At 37.2% G+C, this 18974-nt stretch overlaps 1 protein-coding gene across 3 annotated transcripts in view; it reads left to right on the top strand.

Moving 5' to 3' along the window:
- IBTK (inhibitor of Bruton agammaglobulinemia tyrosine kinase) overlaps nucleotides 1–18974 on the top strand; it is a 47889-nt gene that overhangs the window by 1530 nt on the left and 27385 nt on the right. For all 3 annotated transcript variants that reach the window (XM_010074224.1, XM_010074223.1, XM_010074222.1), the window contains exons 2-13: nucleotides 2332–2428; nucleotides 3789–3913; nucleotides 4867–4977; nucleotides 6423–6593; nucleotides 7733–7850; nucleotides 9614–9794; nucleotides 10943–11066; nucleotides 13296–13473; nucleotides 14923–15097; nucleotides 15911–16507; nucleotides 17835–17918; nucleotides 18861–18943. In XM_010074224.1, the coding sequence (XP_010072526.1) occupies nucleotides 2332–2428; nucleotides 3789–3913; nucleotides 4867–4977; nucleotides 6423–6593; nucleotides 7733–7850; nucleotides 9614–9794; nucleotides 10943–11066; nucleotides 13296–13473; nucleotides 14923–15097; nucleotides 15911–16507; nucleotides 17835–17918; nucleotides 18861–18943 (2044 nt within the window). The remainder of the gene's footprint in view (nucleotides 1–2331; nucleotides 2429–3788; nucleotides 3914–4866; nucleotides 4978–6422; nucleotides 6594–7732; nucleotides 7851–9613; nucleotides 9795–10942; nucleotides 11067–13295; nucleotides 13474–14922; nucleotides 15098–15910; nucleotides 16508–17834; nucleotides 17919–18860; nucleotides 18944–18974) is intronic.

Here is an 18974-nt window from a genome sequence, read left to right as displayed (position 1 = left end):
TTTGCTTTTCTGTCAGTTGCATAAATGAGTGAGGTTTTTCTAATATCTAGCTCTGCTGATATGCCTCTAAGAAGCAGAATGAAACAGCTCGTAAAGAGTGCTCTGCCTCTTACTTTCTTAGCTGAAGTATCTCTGCCATACTGCATTATAGAAGGGTATTATAGCAACAACAGGAAGGGATTATAGAGTGGAGTTATCAAAATAGCTGACCTACAAAGAGATGTCTGAGGATTTTCTCATCCAACCCCCAATGCTCAAGGAAGTTTGATGGCAGGTTGCCCAGGACTGTGTCTGGTTGGATTTCGAATGTCTCCAGGGACAGAGACTTAAGCATCTCTTGTTTCAATGTTTTATACTAGTCCAGTAACAATGGGGTTTAGGTTTAAACAGAAATTCTTATATTTCAATTTGTGCCCATTGCCACTTGTCCTGCCACTGGCTATCACTGGGATCCCCACCCCCCACCTCCAGTCAGGTGTTTATTATACACGTTGATAAGACACATCCCCCCCCACCTCCCATGAACCTTCTTTAGGCTGAGCATCCCAGCTCTCTCAGCCTCTCCTTGTACGCCAGATGCCTCAGTCATTATTTTCGTGGTCTTTTGCTGGGCTTGCTCCTGCATGTCCATGTCTGTCTTGTGCTGGGGAGTCCAGACCTGAATCCAGCACTCCCTGTGGCTTGCCAGTGCTGAGTAGTACCCGCTGGCAACACTCTGTCGTGCAGCCCTGGATGCTTTCACCATTCCTAGCTGTGAGGACACATTGCTGGCTTGTGGTCAACTCGTTGTCGAGCAGGAGCCCCAGGTCCTCTTCTGCCAAGCTGCTTTCCAGCTAGTCGGTCTCCATCTGTATTGGTACACTGAGCTGTTCCTCCCTAGGGCCAGGATTTGCATTTTCCTTTGCTGAACTTAATGAGGTTCCTCTCAGCCCCACTACTCCAGCCTGTCAAGGTCCCTTTGTATGGCAGCACAACCCTCTGGCTTATCAGCCGCTCCTCCTGGTCTTGCCTCATCATCAGCCCTGCTGAGGGTGCACTCTGTCCTGTCATCCAGGTCATTGGTGAAGATGTTAAACTGTACTGACCCAGTATAAACCCCTGGGGTACTCAACTAGTGTGTGTGATAACTTCTGTTGTGGGCTGGAGGCAGTCATGGTTTATTCTCAGAATGCATACAACTACAAGTTTTGCCACTCAGCAATTGGGGTTTGTTTTTAGAAATTCAGACTATGCAAATATCGCTGCAGCTTCTGTTCTGCTTGTAAATGACTTGTGCAGCTGCCAAAGAGAAGAATGTCCAGCTACCTGTTAAATAATAAAAATAGGTTCGTCTTTCTGTCATGTAGTGCATTCATACCAGCACTGCTGTTAGCAGGGTTGCCTTTATAATTTGGAGAATGAATGTTGTTCTTCTGGCTGGTGTTTTTCCAGATGAAGTTGCAGGTTAAAATCCCTGCTGCAGATAAGGCTAGCTGTCCTTCTGGCATGCTGGAATGGATTTTGCTCCCTTGATTCCTGTAATTAATGTGTTTGGTTCTTAAGTGTGAAATTCTGTAAAGTTTGCTTTTATATCAGCCATGAGCCATGGTACATAGCTGCAGCCGATTATCCATTAAGGTTCTGCCTGGGGACATCGGCAGTTCTTCCTTCAGTGATCTGATTGATGACACTTAACTTCCTTAAAACCAATGCTGGTGTAGCAACACTTTTTTTTTTTTTTGTATTGAGAAAACAATACTTACAGTATATATACATATCTCCTAATGTTCTAAAGCAATGACCTGTTCATGCTTTGTGCTTCGGACCCTTCTTTGCTGCTGGCTAGTCTGGCTGTTTGTGTCCTCTTGCCCTTTCTCAGCAGCTGTGAACCACTCTTCCCTGCTTGTTTTCAAAGCTGTAGCAGGTTTTTTTTCATCTTCTCACTTCTCCAGCTTGTCAAAACCGATGCTGTTAACATGCCGATGTAAGAAAATGTGTTCTTCAAAGCTGGTAAATGCGGTTTTGGTAAATCCTTGCCCTTCCTAGATGGCAGTGCTTTATCTTCAAGTGTGTTTCCTTTGTGTTTCCCTGATTACATCTTAGTGTTCAATCAGTATTCATACAATAAATTACCAGTTAATAGATGAACATGATGTATATGTAGTTGAACAGAACTGCACTGTTTTTTTTCCAAATCTGCTTACAATTTACTTGAAATAATCTGAAAGTTTTCTTTTATCAATATTTGACTTCAATTAAAGATTTGTTTAGCTTCTTAAATGCTTACCTGACATACTTAAAGCTGTGAAGTTCAGTTTTAACTTTGTTTCTCTTCCTCTCCTCTCCATTCAGCATGGTGTTAGTCTGTATGTTCAGGATAAAGAAGGCTTATCAGCCCTGGATCTTGTGATGAAAGATAGACCAATCCATGTGGTCTTCAAAAAAACCGGTAGGAAATTGAGTAGCTTAAATTATATTTTACAAGGAGATATGTTTGAACAATGTATTAATGTATGTACCCGTGTAGATAATATTTTCTGTTTCTAATTAGGAATGTATAAGTTATGAGATATCGGAAGATGTGGAGTCACTAATGTCATAACACAGCAGGTGCAGAATCTTGGCAGTAGGCACAGCATGCACATGTGTAGCAAAAATGAAGGAATAATGACTGACTTGGAGGTAAAAAAAAAAGAGGCAAAAAACCACCAAGCAAATGATACAATAGGTAACCCAAAGAGGCTGTGGAGGCTCCAGCCTTGGAGATATTCAAAGCCTGAGAGAACATGGTCCTAGCAGCCTGCTCTAGCTGACCCTACTTGAGCAGTGGTGTTACACTAGATGATCTCTGAGGTGCCTTTCAACTTCAACTATTCTGTGATATTTTTTTGTTTTTTTTATCTCAATTCAATTTATCAGAGACTTCAGTGTCTTTGAATTTGATAGAGTAACTTACATCACTTCTGTGTCTTTTGTGAAAAGATAGGAATATGTTCTTGAATCTTCTGTACAGTTTCTCCAAGTAGGAAATGAGTATATAAGAATAACTCTGAGCACACAAGTTTTTTCTTTGACAGAGGAGTAGTTTTTCCAGTGGCTTTTATTCCTTTTTATGCTGTTTTATACTTTTCTACCCCCCTTCTTTTTGCTTTTCTCCCTGTCCCCAAGTTCAGAATTTTTGCACAGTGAAATTTGTTTCAGCTTGTTTCCAGGCAATTTAAGTATTTTTGGTTACACAGATACGGAGTTCTGGGTATTTTTAATATTACCTTGTAAAATATGTTAAAATTAATCATTTTAGTCGTAGCTCAACATGATCAAACATACATTGATTTCAGTTTATAACTCATCAAAAATGGTGTTCATATATCATTGTAACTGAGAGGTTATTTAAAAAGTATGAAATGTTAGTTTTTGGCCACACCTCTCATTTTAAAGTGTTTATGATTTTCATACAAGACAGCATAACCTTTTTTTTGGGAAAGGCTTTCTACTAAATTGAAACAAAGCATCTAAGGTAGTATTAGTTGTCTTCTGAAAACAAGTAAATTTGCTGCTGAGGAATTGCTTGCATATTCTGCAACTGGAATACACATAAGTAACCTTGATTATCTTTTGTACATTGATGTTAAAATATTTTCTCATAGCAATTTCCTTCTCCTAAGAATAGATTTTCAAAAGTTCAATTCAAATTTTAGGTAAAAAAACAGCTTTCCTCTTCAAATTTTAAATAGAGCAGGAGTTGATTTTCAAAGTGATTATGCATGCAACTCATCTCCAAGCTGCAGAGAGAATTTTTTTCATTGCAGATCCCACGGAAGTCTACACCTGGGGAAACAATATAAATTTTACTTTGGGCCATGGTGGTCAGCAGGGTAAACATCATCCTGAATTGGTGGACCTTTTTCCTCGGAATGGCGTGTATATCAAACAGGTATTCTGAAAGTATTACATAGACATGTTTGTTTCTCAGTGAACTTGCAGGGATGTGTGTGGGGGAACAACTATTGAAGATGGTATTAAGTTTTTGAAATTTGCATGAAAGATAAAAGTTAGTTTTGTGTGTTATTTTTTTATTGTATTTGGTTCTGTTTCCCCTCTCTTTTTCTTTCTTCCCGGTTATTTCTCAGCAAGCAGTTTCCATTGATCTGGCAAGCAGCTTAGAGCAGCTAAGGAGTGCTAGAGTAGGCCTGCTGTATTGTGTTCTTGCTGCTTCTCCCCTTCCTGGTCACCCTCAGTTAAATCATGGTTCTCTGTTTTGGTGGGAAGAATATGTTTTTTTTTTTATATTATTTATCTTGGATATATGCCTTGTACATCATTAAGTAAATTCAGAAGCATGATACTTCTGTAACTGTTTTGAGTTTCTGACCTCTCATAAAACTCTGTAGGGAACTGAAGTGGGACAGTAGGAACAGTAGTTTTGTTCTTAGTAACTTCTTGAAACCTCAGTTTAAGAATGTTTGAAAGTTTAAAGTACAACTTGAACAAGTATTCAGGGCAGACAATCTGTGCTGCAGTCTTAACTGATGTTTTCTTCATCTCTTCTGAGGCAGTATGGCTGCCCTTTAAATCTGAATCTTTTGAGCTTCTCTTAGCCTGCAGGGCCATGCTTGAACTTCTTTTAAACAATACAAACTGTAAGTCTCCTCGAGTAGGTTAAAGCAGTACATAATAAATTTAAATCAAATACTTTGTTCCTTGTGACTTGATTTGGCAGTCCTGTGCTTTTAACAGTAGTATCTTACTTGTATTTTCATGACCAGATCTTTATTAAGGCTGAACTTCTTAAAAAGTAAATTTGGCAGGTGTTTGCAGATTATCCAAGAAAATTAATTTGTCCTATACTGCCTCCTCCTCACCCCTTTTGTGCCCTTTTCTTTTCAGGTGGTACTCTGTGAATTCCACTCTGTGTTCCTTTCCCACAAAGGTCAAGTTTATACATGTGGACATGGACAAGGAGGACGCTTGGGACATGGGGATGAACAAACATGCCTGGTATGCTATCTTATGCTATCTTGTCTAGTCTAGCATGATATTTCTTTTATTTCAAACAGCAAGTCTAAAAAGTGAATTAGAGGTTCTGTGAGTGTACTTTCAAAACCAGTTTGCTGTTGATTTCAAACAAACCCTCTTGCTCCCCACCAAATAAGAGGTAAAAAAGCTCTCCGGTACTGCTAGTGAGGTGGTAGAAAGTAGAAGACTGTGCATTTAAATATATTTTAATTTAAGATAGCTAGGTACTGCAGTCAAGTTTCTGTGTTACTGCCAAGTTGTTTTAAAGGCTAGCTGATGCCAGGTAAGTGGAAGCAAATGGTTTTAGTCTGGCCTAGCTTCTTGTGATGCCGTCTGATGAGTGTCAAGGCTGGCACAAAGGAAACAGCAGTACAGTAGAGCTGGAGTGGCATGAAAAGTGATGGTAGAGTTGCTTCTTACTAGACTTGCAGAGCTGTTAAGTGAAAACTCAACTATCATTTTCATTTGGATAGTACTTTGTTGCAATATGCAAAACCAAAATCTGAGAAGGTCAAGATATGATGACAATGCAATTCTTAGACTACAGTATCTTATCCCATGCACACTACCTGGTTGTTTGTGTTTAGTTTGCAGCACAATAATTTTTTTTAAATTTCTGGTAGAGCTTGATATTGTGTTGCTGGATCTTATCACAGAATGGTTTGGGTTGGAAGGGACTTTAAAGATCATTTAGTTCCAACCCCCCTGCCATGGGCAGGGACACCTTCCAATGGACCAGGTTACTCAAAGCCTCGTGCAACGTGGCCTTGAACACCTCCAGGGATGGGGCATCCACAACTTCCCTGGGCAACCTGTTCTGGTGTCTCACCACCCTCACAGGAAAAAAATTATTTCTAATGTCTAATCTAAATCTACTAGAGCTCAATTCTTAATGCTGCTTTTTTTTTTTTTGAATGCAATTTTATGAAATTAGAATTTTTTGCAAATTGCTGTTTTGAAATTGGGATGTTACCCAGCTGAATAAAGGAGAAGTCATGGTAGAGTGCATGAAGAGTCAAAGATACAGACCTGCTTTCTCATTCTGTGGAATTTTTTTAGGATTGTGCTGTGTTTTGGAGGGACAAATCTTTATCACTCATGGTAATTTAAAAAGAAAACCAGAAGAGTTAAGTTAATATTTGTCCAGCTGTCCTGAAGATATAGTTTCCAACCTAATTTTGGAACAGGTAGTTTAAAAATCATCTCCCCTGGTAGCAGAGGACACATTTAAAATAAAAGTAGTTTATCTTACTGGATTGGATGTGGTAGTTACGTTAATGAGTGTATGGTATGTTCAAATGCATTTTCATCTGTAGTTCAGTGTTTGGTCATGACTTTCTCTTGGTGGAACTTTAGTTTCATAGATGGCCACTGGTTAATATCAGGCCAGTCTATTTTTATACCAATATTTTTTTTTTCTTGTTCAGGTTCCAAGACTCGTGGAAGGCTTAGCTGGCCATCAGTGCTCCCAGATAGCTGCAGCTAAGGATCATACTGTTGTTTTAACAGAAGATGGATATGTTTACACATTTGGTTTAAATACTTTCCATCAATTGGGTATTCTTCCTCCTCCTGATAACTGCAGTGTTCCTAGACAGGTAAAAATAACATCAGTCAAAGCTTATTTGTTTGGTTTTTTAGCAGAAATTAAAGTGTGAAGATTGTGGAAATAACAAACTTTTTCAGGACAACGAAGTTGAATGTGAGTTCAGATAAAATCTTGATTCTGTGTTATCATACATCTCAATCATAAATACTTAACTGTGTCCTGATAAATGTTTTGGTTTTTAACCTGAGCTGTACTAAAGTTTATAGTGCCAAGTGTGATACAAGGTACATTTGCCAGGACCCTTTTCTTCCCTCAATTGTTCTGTAGCTGAAATGACCTAAAAGTAATAGGCATGCATTACTTGAGATTCCTGCTCTTTCCTGCTTTTGAATCACTGGATGATGGATCTCGAGGTTTGATGATTGTGTCCTTTGCTGGAAGCGCTGTTGATTCTGGGGTCATAATGCTTTAGAAAGTGACAGGGAAGAGAGGGTATGGGCATCAGCAACTTGACTATATTTCTGTGCTCAATCTCTAACTTTTTCTAACTACTTTGTTTTTAAGTAAATAAAAGTTACATTACCTTTTATTGAAAGGAAGCTTCATCTGGAGTAGAACAACATTGCACTACCAGTGTTATAAAAGTAGGAAAGAATAATTGGCCTACATGCAACAGAATAGAGTTTTGGGGTACAATCGGATGGTCTTTAATAGTGTAATGATAGCTGTGTGTCCACAGTATTTGCTTTGATCTTGATCATCTTGATCTGGAAAATCAAGTTAATTTTGAAGCATAGGATTAGTAGTATAGAGTTCTGTAGTCTGTTGAGGGCATTAAGACTTAAAAGCTGAAACGTTTTAGCTGACACTGGTGGCACCTGAGCCATCTTTGACTGTCTTATACATGTCCTATGCAGTCTTGTTAAACATCTTATATATGAAGAAAGCCTAAGAGATTTGATTGTATTTCTGATTAGATAACGCAAAAAAGTTGACTTCTTTTTGTCACTAGTGCAATAGTGCCCCACTTGACAAACTCCTGAAATAATCCTGACATTAGACTGTATGTGGCTTGATACCAATGTTTCACTGTTAATGACTTTAGGAGTTCATGTTGTCAGAAGTTTGTACATGTGAAATTCACCTGTTGCTGCTTAATATTAAGATGTACTTTGGATTTGTGCTTAGGTTCAGGCAAAAAACCTGAAAGGTAGAATGGTGATTGGAGTGGCTGCAGGCAGATTCCATACAGTGCTATGGACTAAGGAAGCAGTGTATACCATGGGGCTGAATGGCGGCCAACTAGGTAAGGTAGAAGCGTTCTGAAAGTAAAACCCAGCCATTAAAGATGTTACTCGTACTAAAGCTGTCATCTGCTTCTTACAACAGGAAGCCTGGTTAAAGTTTTCTTTTCCCTCTCTCTTTTTTTTTTTTTTTTTTTTTTTAACCAGTCTGCTGACATCAGCCCTTCACACTTCTTTTGAGGAATATTTTTCATCACTGCCAGTCACTTTCATGTTTTGAGATGATGGGAGCTAGTCAGACTTAGTTCTGTTATTTGAACTCTATAATTCTTTCTCCTTCCATGTATCTTGTGTGGTCCTGCTACTGAGGATTTTCAGGAAACACAGTATTGCTGTTTGTGTTGCAGATTACCCCAAGGCTTGCTTGTCTCTTTCCAGGAGTCTCGCTAGTACTGCCCTTAATAAATTATAAACTAGCATTCAGCTCTCCTGCCTATGTCCTTCTTTCACTGCACACTGTAAACATGCTACTGATAACTTTTTCCGTACTGATTTTTTAAACTGAAAAGCTTCCCCATCTAAAATTTTTTTCAACAGTACCACTGCCAGAATCTTCTCTTCACTCAGTATTATTCTGAAGTCAAGAAATAACCTAATAAAAATGTATTACCAACTAGTGAATTATTGATTTGTTGTATGAATGGGATATTTCAGTTACTTCTGTCTTTTTAATGATCAGGTATGGCAATATTGGTTTGGATTTGCATTTCTGCAGTTCTGTATCTGTGTGCAAACAAAACTTTAGCTAGCCATGGTACTTAGAGAGTTAATCTGCATCAGTTCTGGCATCAGGTTTTTTCTGTTCTATGTAAGATTACAAAGGTGTGTGAAAAAGCTTGTCTTTGTCAGAGAAAGTATTGCTAATGAATATTTTTTTTTCTTTGGGTTTTGTGGGGTTTTTTTGTATGCACCCATCATTATTTGTGGTTGCTTGTGTTGTTGAGATGATTCTGGTGTGCACGTGGCCCAGTGCAGTACCATATGGAGGCGGTAATTGGATTGTAAGCGTTATAGTTGTGTCAGCTGGGCACTATGGTAGACCTGTGGTGATAAACCTTGCCTCTTTATGGTGTTTGGGCATTGCACTACACTGTCACATGAAGGGATTGCTTCCAGCTTTAGAGGTATCTCTGCTGCTTGTCCCTGGGTATTTGTACTTGAATCCACTCTGTGGCGCAGACGTAAGCTCACACAGAGCAAGGTTACGTTATATATGAGATTTGTTGTGTTAGGTTTCTTGATGAAGCAGAGCAGCAGTGGGCTGATTTTTATTTTGTTTTTGTCTTTTCAGAGACCTTACATTACAGCTCCAACTTTGTCTGTTTCACATAACTGCCTGCCTTCGCATTTATGTGCACTGAATAGTAGTTTGTGTGACAAACTTATTTGGTATCTTCCCGTGGCTGAACTAATCTCTAGTTTATGCCAGTGTGATAGTATTTCTAGTGTCTTGAACTGTAATATGATCAAACAGGCATTCTTTCTTTGGAATCAAAGTTAGTACCACTGCAGAGTCTAACCGCATGAAACAGCACTCCCTGTAGAATATGTCTTACTTCATTTTTGTGTATGAAATCTCAAATGTTTTCTAGTGTTCGTGGTGAAGTAACAAGTATGTGTGGTGAGTCTCTTATCTGTCTAACTACCTAAAAAGTCTTTTAGAATTTAAAGGTTCTTCAAAGGTTATATTGTAGCAAATTGTCCTTTAAATGCACAATGTGTGGAAAAGGCAAGTAATGTTTTTGGGATGTGTTGTATTTTCTAGGTTATCTGCTGGATCCTAATGGAGAAAAATGTGTAACTACACCTCGCCAAGTTTCTGCTCTACATCATAAAGATATCTCTGTGTCCTTGGTCTCTGCAAGTGATGGCGCTACAGTATGCGTTACTGAAAGAGGAGATATTTATTTACTTGCAGACTATCAGTGCAAGAAGATGGCTTCGAAGTATGTGTTACTTTTCTAATTTGTCTTGAAGGACAATAGGTGAAGATTTCACTATAGTCTTACACTTGCAAGCTGGTGTAGATTTTTGTGCATAAAGTAGAGATAACAAGTGCTACCCTGAGGTTTTCTTCATTTGCAGTTCTTTCATATGAACTTTTTTGTTTATTTGTTTTTGTTATTAGATGAGGCTAAAGTGCCACTCACTGTTGACCAAAGATATTTAAAAAAAACATATTAAGAGAAAATATTTTGTGCCATTGGTTTAAAAATATTGAAACTGGTGTATTTTTGTTCCTCTGTTAGCCTGAATTTGTATAAATGCATCTTGGTAGAGGTGTTGAAGATCTGCTGTTCTGTTAGATATGTTGTTACGATTTTGAATCAGTAATTTTAGGTCTGAATTTTATAATTAATGTGTGGATATAGTATGTTATAAACGGTAATTGAGGTTGTAAGGGGGACCTTGTGACATCATCTGGTCCATATGCTAAAACCTGGATGTAAAACCAAGTTTACGAAATTGTTTGATCCCATTCTCTCTTACTTAGTTTGCAATAACAGATTAGGAGAGGTAATAAGCATTTTTGTCCAGCTAACTCCTAGTTAACTTTTCAGTTTCACTTCATATTCTAGCAGTATTTATTGACATGTTATAGCTTAATGATTATTTTATACTTCATTTTCTATGTGCTTGTATGTGAATGTGCTGGCACTTGGAGAAACTGAATACGATATACTACGCTTTTATACTAAGAAACTGAAAAGTGATAACTTGCATGGTTTTTGATCTGCTGGGATGGGATAGGTCTTTTAATACAAACTACTAAATTAAATTTATACAGGTATAATTTTTGTAATGGTGAAGATCAAAGCTAAATAATATAATGGTTTTCACTTGTGGAAGTTTGTGAAGAACCTGTGGATATGATATGACTGACTTAACAAAGCAAAAATTACAATCTACTGATAGTATTTTTTTAGCAGTTATGTTAGTAATACTAGTGGGGAGATGCTAAAGTAATTTTTCAGTGTCACTACCTCAGCTAAATTTTTTTACTGCTTCTCTGAATGGAAAAGGTGACTCTTTCATAGAAGCAACATAAATACACAATGAAGAAATACTAATTTAACCTTTTGTGTTCTTTCAGACAGCTGAACCTTAAAAAAGTTCTTGTTAATGAGGAATATTTGGAATATAAGGTAGATACCCAGCATCTTCAAGAAAATGGGGGTCAGAAGATTTGCGTTCTAGCACTGGATGAAGCTGGAAGAGTAAGTTGTGTCCCTAGAAATCATAATTGTATAGCAGGCTGCGTACTGCTTAATCAAACTTTAGACAGGACAAAATGATGCATAAAAAATACCCAGTTTGTTTCAGTAGAGCTGCTAGTGATTTTTTTTTTTTTAAAGGGCTATGGGAAGACTACCAAAGTAATATACAGTAGTTTATTTTTAAATCTATCAACATCTAATGACTTTTCACTGAGGGTGTAAACTCCTTTGTTTTTATATACATATGTGGTTGTATAGTGTACATGGTCTGGGTTTTTTTTTCCCATCTTTCTTCTCACCCCACCTTATCACCTTTACACCCTCTAGAAATAGTCTCAGAAGTAGTCTCTGGACTTGAAGTTTTAGAGCCTTTGCTAAAAAGCAGCTGTTCTGTAGACGAGATGTCCCTTTTATTGTTGAAAAGTTGCAGCGAAACTTGGTGAATGGTTTAGTATTTACAGTGTAGATACTGCGCTGTCTTAGAACTCGAATGCTGTGGCGGATTTGTTGTTTCCTTCCCTCATTCTTTCATAGAGTAACAGTTTTTAGGACTCATCAAAACCCCAGCCTCTTCTAGATCTGCTCACTGGGCGATCTAAGCCTTCAGTGCCATCTAGTGGTGGTTACAAAAAGGTTTTGTTCCTGCAATGCTATCTTCTTAATGTTAAAATTTGGGTTTGTATATCAAAATAGAGAGCAGTGTGGGTGTTTCCTTTTATTTCCTTGCATTTAACTGAATTATGTTTTGGCATGATCTTATCTGTTTATTAGATCATTAGTTGTCTCAGAGATGTAAACTTCCAGTTCAGTATTTGCTCATGTGAGGTTTAGCCTCCAGCACCTGTAGTATCGGTAGTGCCCCTTCAACATCTTTGGGACACTCCGTTAGCAGTAAGAAACTACTTTGTCTTCCTCTATCAGTGGAACTGTGTCAATCTACGTTTCATATTTTTCCGTGCTGAATACTGGCAAATGCTGGGATCTTTAGTGCTTTTAAGCATTATGAATTATTGAGTAAGGAGAGGTCTTAATACTTCTGTTTCCTGAATCAGCACTTCTTGGTTTCGCTTCATGGAACTCTCTTTAAGAGAGTACAGTTTAGCCTAGAAAAGAGAAGGCTCAGGGGGAATCTTATCAGTGTATATGGATACTTGAAGGGAAGACGTAAAGAAGATGGAGCCAGGCTCTTTTCAGTGACAGAACCAAAGGCAATGGGCACAAACTGAAACAGAGGACGCTCTATCTGAATATTGGGAAGCACTTTTTCATTGTGAGGGTGATTGAGCACTGGCACAGGTTGCCCATGGATGTTGTGGAGTCTCCATGCTTGGAGATTATCAGAAGCCATCTGGGCATGGTCCTGGGCAACTAGCTCTAGGTGGCCTTGCTTGAGCAGAGGGTTGGACTAGATAAGCTCCAGAGGTTCCTTCCAACCTCAACCATTCTATGACTCTGTAGGGCTCAAGGGAAAGGAAATAGGTTACTCAAATTCTTTTGTCCTCTTATTGCGTAGATGTTAACAGACCTGTGCAGGCCCTTCACTGGGAGAAGACAAAAGCCCAACTTTATCACTACTAATGCTACGTCTGGGCTTTACCTTGTGTGGGGTTGTTGCTTCATGCTCGCTTCTTTCAGACATCTGCACTATACCTTGTTGGGGTCCTGCTGTGCATGCAGTTCTTCATGTTTACGTTGAATGTTTGGAAGTTTGTCTTTAGTCATGATCTTAATTTCAAAACCTTGGCTGGCACAGAGAAACTTGAGATTTTTGACAAATGATTATGAGGAAGTGGTTTAATTTTTTGGTGTACTAGCTTTGCATTTTGCCTGATTTATAAGCAAGCCAGCTGGACAAATCTGTAAATTAAGAATTTGATTGAACTTGTTTCTTGACTTGATGATACCTTTTGCTGTCCTTGTTGAAATGTCAATAAAAACTGTCACATAAATGACTGCTCTGAAGGTGCTTCAATATTCAGAGAATCTTTTCAAATGCCCTTCATGGACAAATGGATCTTGATATTGTAATAAATTTTCCCTGTTTTACTTGTGGGTGCTTTGTAATAGATGCTCATAACGCTTCAGGGTATAATTTTGAAGAATGTCTTTATCCTTTAATATACAACTTTGAGATGGCATGTTCTTGTGTTTAAAAAAGTAGTGTGTAATATGTAACTGCTTTTATATGATGTGAAAGTTTCCCCTTTCTCTGAAAAAATTATGTTACAGGTGTTTTGCTGGAAGTCATCTAGCAACTCCATGAAGCAGTGTCGTTGGGTGTATGGCCGGCAAGTCTTCATGTCCGATGTTGCTTTAAATAGAAACGAAATAATGTTTGTCACACAGGATGGTGAAGCCTTTACAGGGAAGTGGCTGGAAGAAGGGAAAAAAATCTCAGAAAAGAAAGGTTAGCTGTGATTTCTTAATGATTTTTAAATACTTCAAATCAATATAAAAGTTTAATTGAATCCTTACAGACTCTAATAGTATTATGTGGTGAGTTTGTTCTTTCCTCTGTGGCTGATGGTTGGTAGCATTGACCACTTCTGTTTTCTTTCGTCAGTAATGCTAAGATTTACTTACTTTGCAGCCTTCAGTTAACCTTCAGGTGGGTATTTCCAGGAAGAAAAGTACTTCTGAAAAGTAATAGTAGCTCCACGGTCCAGTGTAATGATCTTGTCACATATATTAGATGACCAGTCCTAAGAGACTGGCATTGAACAAACATTTACTTCCTAACTCTATAAAACCTTATCATGTTTCCCAGACCCTTCTCTGGGCATAATACAGGGTCTAGAGCAATTTCTGCCTTGTCTCATTGCTGAGAGTACGTACTGATGGATTGTTTTTCTGCAAGGGAGATATCTGTCTACTATAGGACAAGTTTTGAATTGAAACTGTCAGCTCTGTTAGTGTAGGGGTCTTAAAACTCCATGGCTAGAAATGGATTTACTTCCAACCTGGGGCGTATTTGAACTTTATAGCTTTATGTTGCAGTTCTACTTCCTTTGATACCAAGATTCCACCTTTAGTTTTATCAGTCCAGTTTTGTATTCTTTCACAGCAAAAATCTTTCTTCTGTTGTTCAGTCCAGGTTTGCATACTAGTTTTACTCCATTCTACTTTATTTTATGCATCACATAGTAGTTCCCTCGTTACAGAGGCACCAAATGCATCACCTTTTCGCTCTGTTTGTCCTGGTGCTGGTATGTGTCTGTAGGCAATCTGTTCTTTATGCTTATTGTATTATTTTTGTAGTTTTAGTATCTTCGAGGAAATTTCAAAATCCAGACCTGTGGACTAGTTGAATGTCTTGTTGATGTTCATTGCTCATTTGTAATGAATGAGAGCTTCTGTTTTTTTGAAAGGTTTTAATGAATGTGGCGAATGGTGTGCAGTTCTTGAAAAATAATCCAGTATTCAGAGAATATAACGTTTTTTCAGCGATATTTTGTTAGTTTGGGTATAATTTTAAATAGATATAATATGAAGTTTTAAGGCAATTGTATTCTATCTGCTGTAATTGATATGACAGGAAGAGAAAACAATCTTCACTGCTGTACACTGATGCACAGCTTGTTTCATTCTACAAGTTGCATTGAATGTTTGATGGAGTGTTTTCCACTTCTACAAGAAGTTCTTGATAAAGACACTCCTAAATGTAATGTAAATAACGCCTTATTCTTAAAATGTCTTCCTGCATTTCAGTTAAGAGAGCTGAAGTTTTCAGCATAACTTAGCCTTATTCAGTGACTCTATTAGTGGATCTACAGAAGTCATAAATCCTGCTCTTTTGTTATATCGGTTGCATTTTAATTAGCTGGATATTTCTGTGGGTTTTTTTTTCCTTTAGCAGAACTGGTATCAAGCCTTCAGAATTCTTCATGTGATATCTCTTGTGAACATGATACAAACAGTGTGTACGAAAGAATTCGACTTCAGAAGCTTGCTTTTGTCCACCGAGCTGTTAGTATTGCCACTGATCCTAATGGTTGCAATTTTGCTGTTCTACAGTCAGATCCTAAAACAAGGTAAATTTAAAATATCAACAACTGTAATTTTCCACTTTTTTGTGTGTGTGTGATTGCAATTAAATAATTCTTCTTTTCAAAACCATTTTTTGGCTCATAATAGAAGTCAGAGTAAGCATGGTTATCCATACTGCTAGAGAGTAGCACTTGTTAATAAACAGCTGTGTTGAAGCTACCAAAAGACCTAGGCTTGTGTATTTGCGTAATTATCTATCGGAAGTGTTTAAGGCAAGCATTTGGGATGTATTTCTTAACACACTCTGAGCTCTAAATACTGTAGAAATTCACCCCTTTAGTAATCACCAATGGTCAGCTTTTAAGTAAAAGTGGAAAGTGGATCTTTATTTGTTTGAAAAAAATGTTTTAAGTAAAATGAACAAGTAGAATACTGATCCATTTTCGTTGTACTCTCATAATATATCTGATAAATAAGTAAATATTAGCTTTTTCTTTTTATTGCTTTGGATTGTCATATGAAATACAGCAGACATTTCTGTGTTTTCATGTTGTAAAAATGAGGTGAAGATAAGGTAGGTAATACATACTTACATTCTGGCTACATTATAAAGATAAAAACTGTATTTGATATTCTGAAGCTAGACAGACCTTACAGATGTGGTTTAATTGCCTAAATACCATATTATTAGTTATTTTCATAAAGAACAGGACAAGAAATATTGAGTAGTCCAGCAATGTAAGAAAAAACTCAACAAACCAAGTGTAAGCAACCTCACCCCTGTCATTAAACATACTATGTGAAATTTTATGGAGCTTGTAAGCAGTGGTTTTTTGATGGTTTTAATTTTGTTCTAGTCTCTATGAAATTCCGAGTGTGTCATTATCAAGTTTTGGAGAGGATTTTGGCAAACTGTTAAATGAAACAGATGAAATGGACAGCATCCATGATGTGACTTTTCAAATTGGCACAAGAACTTACCCAGTGCACAAATACATCTTGTCTGTACGCTCTGACTTCTTCAGGAAGCTCTTTGTTTCCAGTGGCAACCAGCTAGACACTCCAGACGTCTACCGTAAAGATGAAGATGCTGTTGGCTGTGATCTTTATGTAATAGAGAAAGTTCATCCAGATCTGTTTGCATACCTTCTGCAGTTCATATACACTGATACTTGCGATCTTTTGACTCATGGTTATAAACCAAAAATCCTGCTTAAAGGAAAATCGGAAGAATATCAAGAGACTTTAATTTCTAACCTGAGCAAAATGAGTTTTGAAGAAAATGTTAATGAAAAGTCTGCATTTGAGATTTATAGAAATAATCAAGCACAAGTTATAAATGAAAAACAGAGGAGCAAATCTAAAAAAGGCAAAGTTGTTGGTGAAGAAGCTAACCTCATAAAAATGTTGCAAAGTGCTGCAAAGAAGTTCGGACTCAGCAGTTTAAGTGAAAGGTAGGTGAAAGGAGATGCATTTGTATTCTGGCAAGCTCTTCACAGACTGTGTTTGTATAAGTTGATCTAATTTTAGTTGTTATTAAAGTGGAAGGCTAATTACGGTTGATAAGTTTGCCTTTTTTGTTTGTTTTATTGGTTGTAAGTATAAAAGTTTACAGCACACACTGTGTCATCTCTTTAAAGCAACATCAGTTTGTTCTGATGCTCTTTGCTGAGAGAAAGCATGTGTATGACCTTTTAAAATAATGACAGAAGCAAACTTTCATAACATGATTATGGACTTAAAGTATCATTTTTCAATAGGCTTCTATATGATGGAAATGTACTGTTGGCCTGTATTGTGTCCTAGAACCTCTTGGACATTTGTATTTAAAACATCTCTCCTGTGTATCTTTTAGGGCATGAGGTCTCTGAGACTTGACATCTGATGCCAGTAATCTGACTTTCCATAATATACTGACTGTCCTAAAACATCAGTATTTGTTTTGTTAGAGACAGCTGATCTAACTGAGTTTTGGGCTGACGAATTTCTATCCTGTGGTCCATGGTCTTCTAGTTTTTCCATAGATCGTGAACATATTTAGCATAAAACAACACAAAGCAAAGTTAAATTCTTGTTTAACTGATGCATTTTTAATGTTACATGACAAAACTAATGGAATTGAGACCAAATGACTCTGTAGAACTGTATTACTCAGTTTTGGGTTTTTTTTCTGCACTTATCTTTCCCTCTCAAAGGAGGGAGTGAACTTTTTCAGGGAAGTTTTCTTCACTGTATATTTCATAAATGCTAAAATTAATCAGCAAAGATGTGAAGCTGCTGCTAAAACTGAGTTCCCAAGTAAAATTCCCATGTTCAAGCATTTTCCCTTTAAAAGTGTATTGCTTTGTCATTCATCAGCAGCACTCCTATATCTTTACCATCACGTTCACAAGTCTCCTTAATGAATTAGGGTGCTAAAGACGCCTGTGGGTGTCTCTTCCAAACCACTGTCTTTGTTCAGATAACTTGCTGGTAGCAGTATATAAAACTCCCAGATTTTGACTCTGTGATATTGGGCTTTGGCCTTAACTATAGCAGTATAGCTTTCATCTAAGAAAAAATATCTAAGATGTGGAAAGAATGTCAGTTACATTTTGCACCTGCAGTGAAAACTTTCAGGTGACAACTGGCCCTTTTTAGTTTTCTGTGATGAATGATTTTGATCCTTTTTCATATTCACAATATGAGCTCACTGAACTGCTGTCACTTTGTGAAACTGTTCTTAATTGTTTGAACTCTATACTAATTGTATTACTTATTACCAATGTTAATGGTTTGCAGGTTGGGTGGAGTCAGGTTAGAAAATGGAAAAATTAATGTCAACAAGAAGAATGGAAACAAGCCAAAGTTAAATCAGAAGAAATGGTAAACTTTTTAACTCAAGCTTCCCCTGCCCACACCGTCTTACTCTTATGTCATCTCTTTCTCTGTTAAGTGTAGGCTGAGGTTGATCAGCTGTATTTTATCATTGAGTGTACACTTGTCTCTTCACAGTAAGGCATGTTTGGAAGTTCTCTGTAGATGCTTATAGACTGAGCTATGAATTAGTAGTCTGGGATAGATTACGTATGGTATATTTTTTGCTTCTTTTTGATGTACATTGATGTGTTCTGTGGATTAGCTGTATCACAGAATACTAATGCCAGGTAAAATGCTGTGAGTAATTCAGTCAAAAGCAGTTTGACTTCTGCAAATATGCTTGCTGTGACAATAAGACTACGTGGATTGGAAGTAAGCAAATATTTTTCCTAATTAGGAAAATCTCTGGAATATCTTTCAATATAAAAATTCCTTATGCTTTTATCAAGGTGGTGTTTGTTTTTTAATTCCATTGGTGTGATTAGGTTATTTATACCTGAAGGCTTGAAGAGTCTTCTTACATATTAAAACCTACATTGCATAAAACTAGTGTTTTCACTGAATTTGGATTACCTCACTCTTAAAATGCAGTGTCAAAGCTTATAGTAGGTACTGATGTAAAAGAAATAACTTCACAGAGACTATTTAAGACTGACTAAAATTACCCATAATTAATTTATTTGGTCATAGCAGTTTTGAAACAGTAATTGACCGTGTTGTGACAGAAATACTTGAGATGGACTTTTGAGAGCTCAACTTTGAACAAAAAAAATTGTCTCTTGAAACTATCATGCCTATACTTTTAGGTTCATTTTACATTATATTATTAAAGTTCAAGTGTGTTTTATTTTAAAGGATAAATCCTAACTTGCAAAAGTTATTTGTAGAGTTTACAACTCATAGCTCTTTTGAATAGTCACAGTTCTGATCCTGTTAAATATCTTCTAGTTCGTACCTCTCCGATGTGACCCTGAAATCTTTAGATGGAAAGGAATTCCCGTGTCATAAGTGTGTACTTTGTGCAAGACTTGGTATGTGTGTGTATTTATATATATATATATC

This window comes from Pterocles gutturalis, unplaced genomic scaffold (assembly GCF_000699245.1).
Source record: "Pterocles gutturalis isolate BGI_N339 unplaced genomic scaffold, ASM69924v1 scaffold6592, whole genome shotgun sequence".
Taxonomy (NCBI): Eukaryota; Metazoa; Chordata; class Aves; order Pterocliformes; family Pteroclidae; genus Pterocles; species Pterocles gutturalis.
The sequence above is the reverse complement of the archived record's forward strand: the minus strand, read 5'-3'. Positions and strand labels throughout refer to the sequence as shown.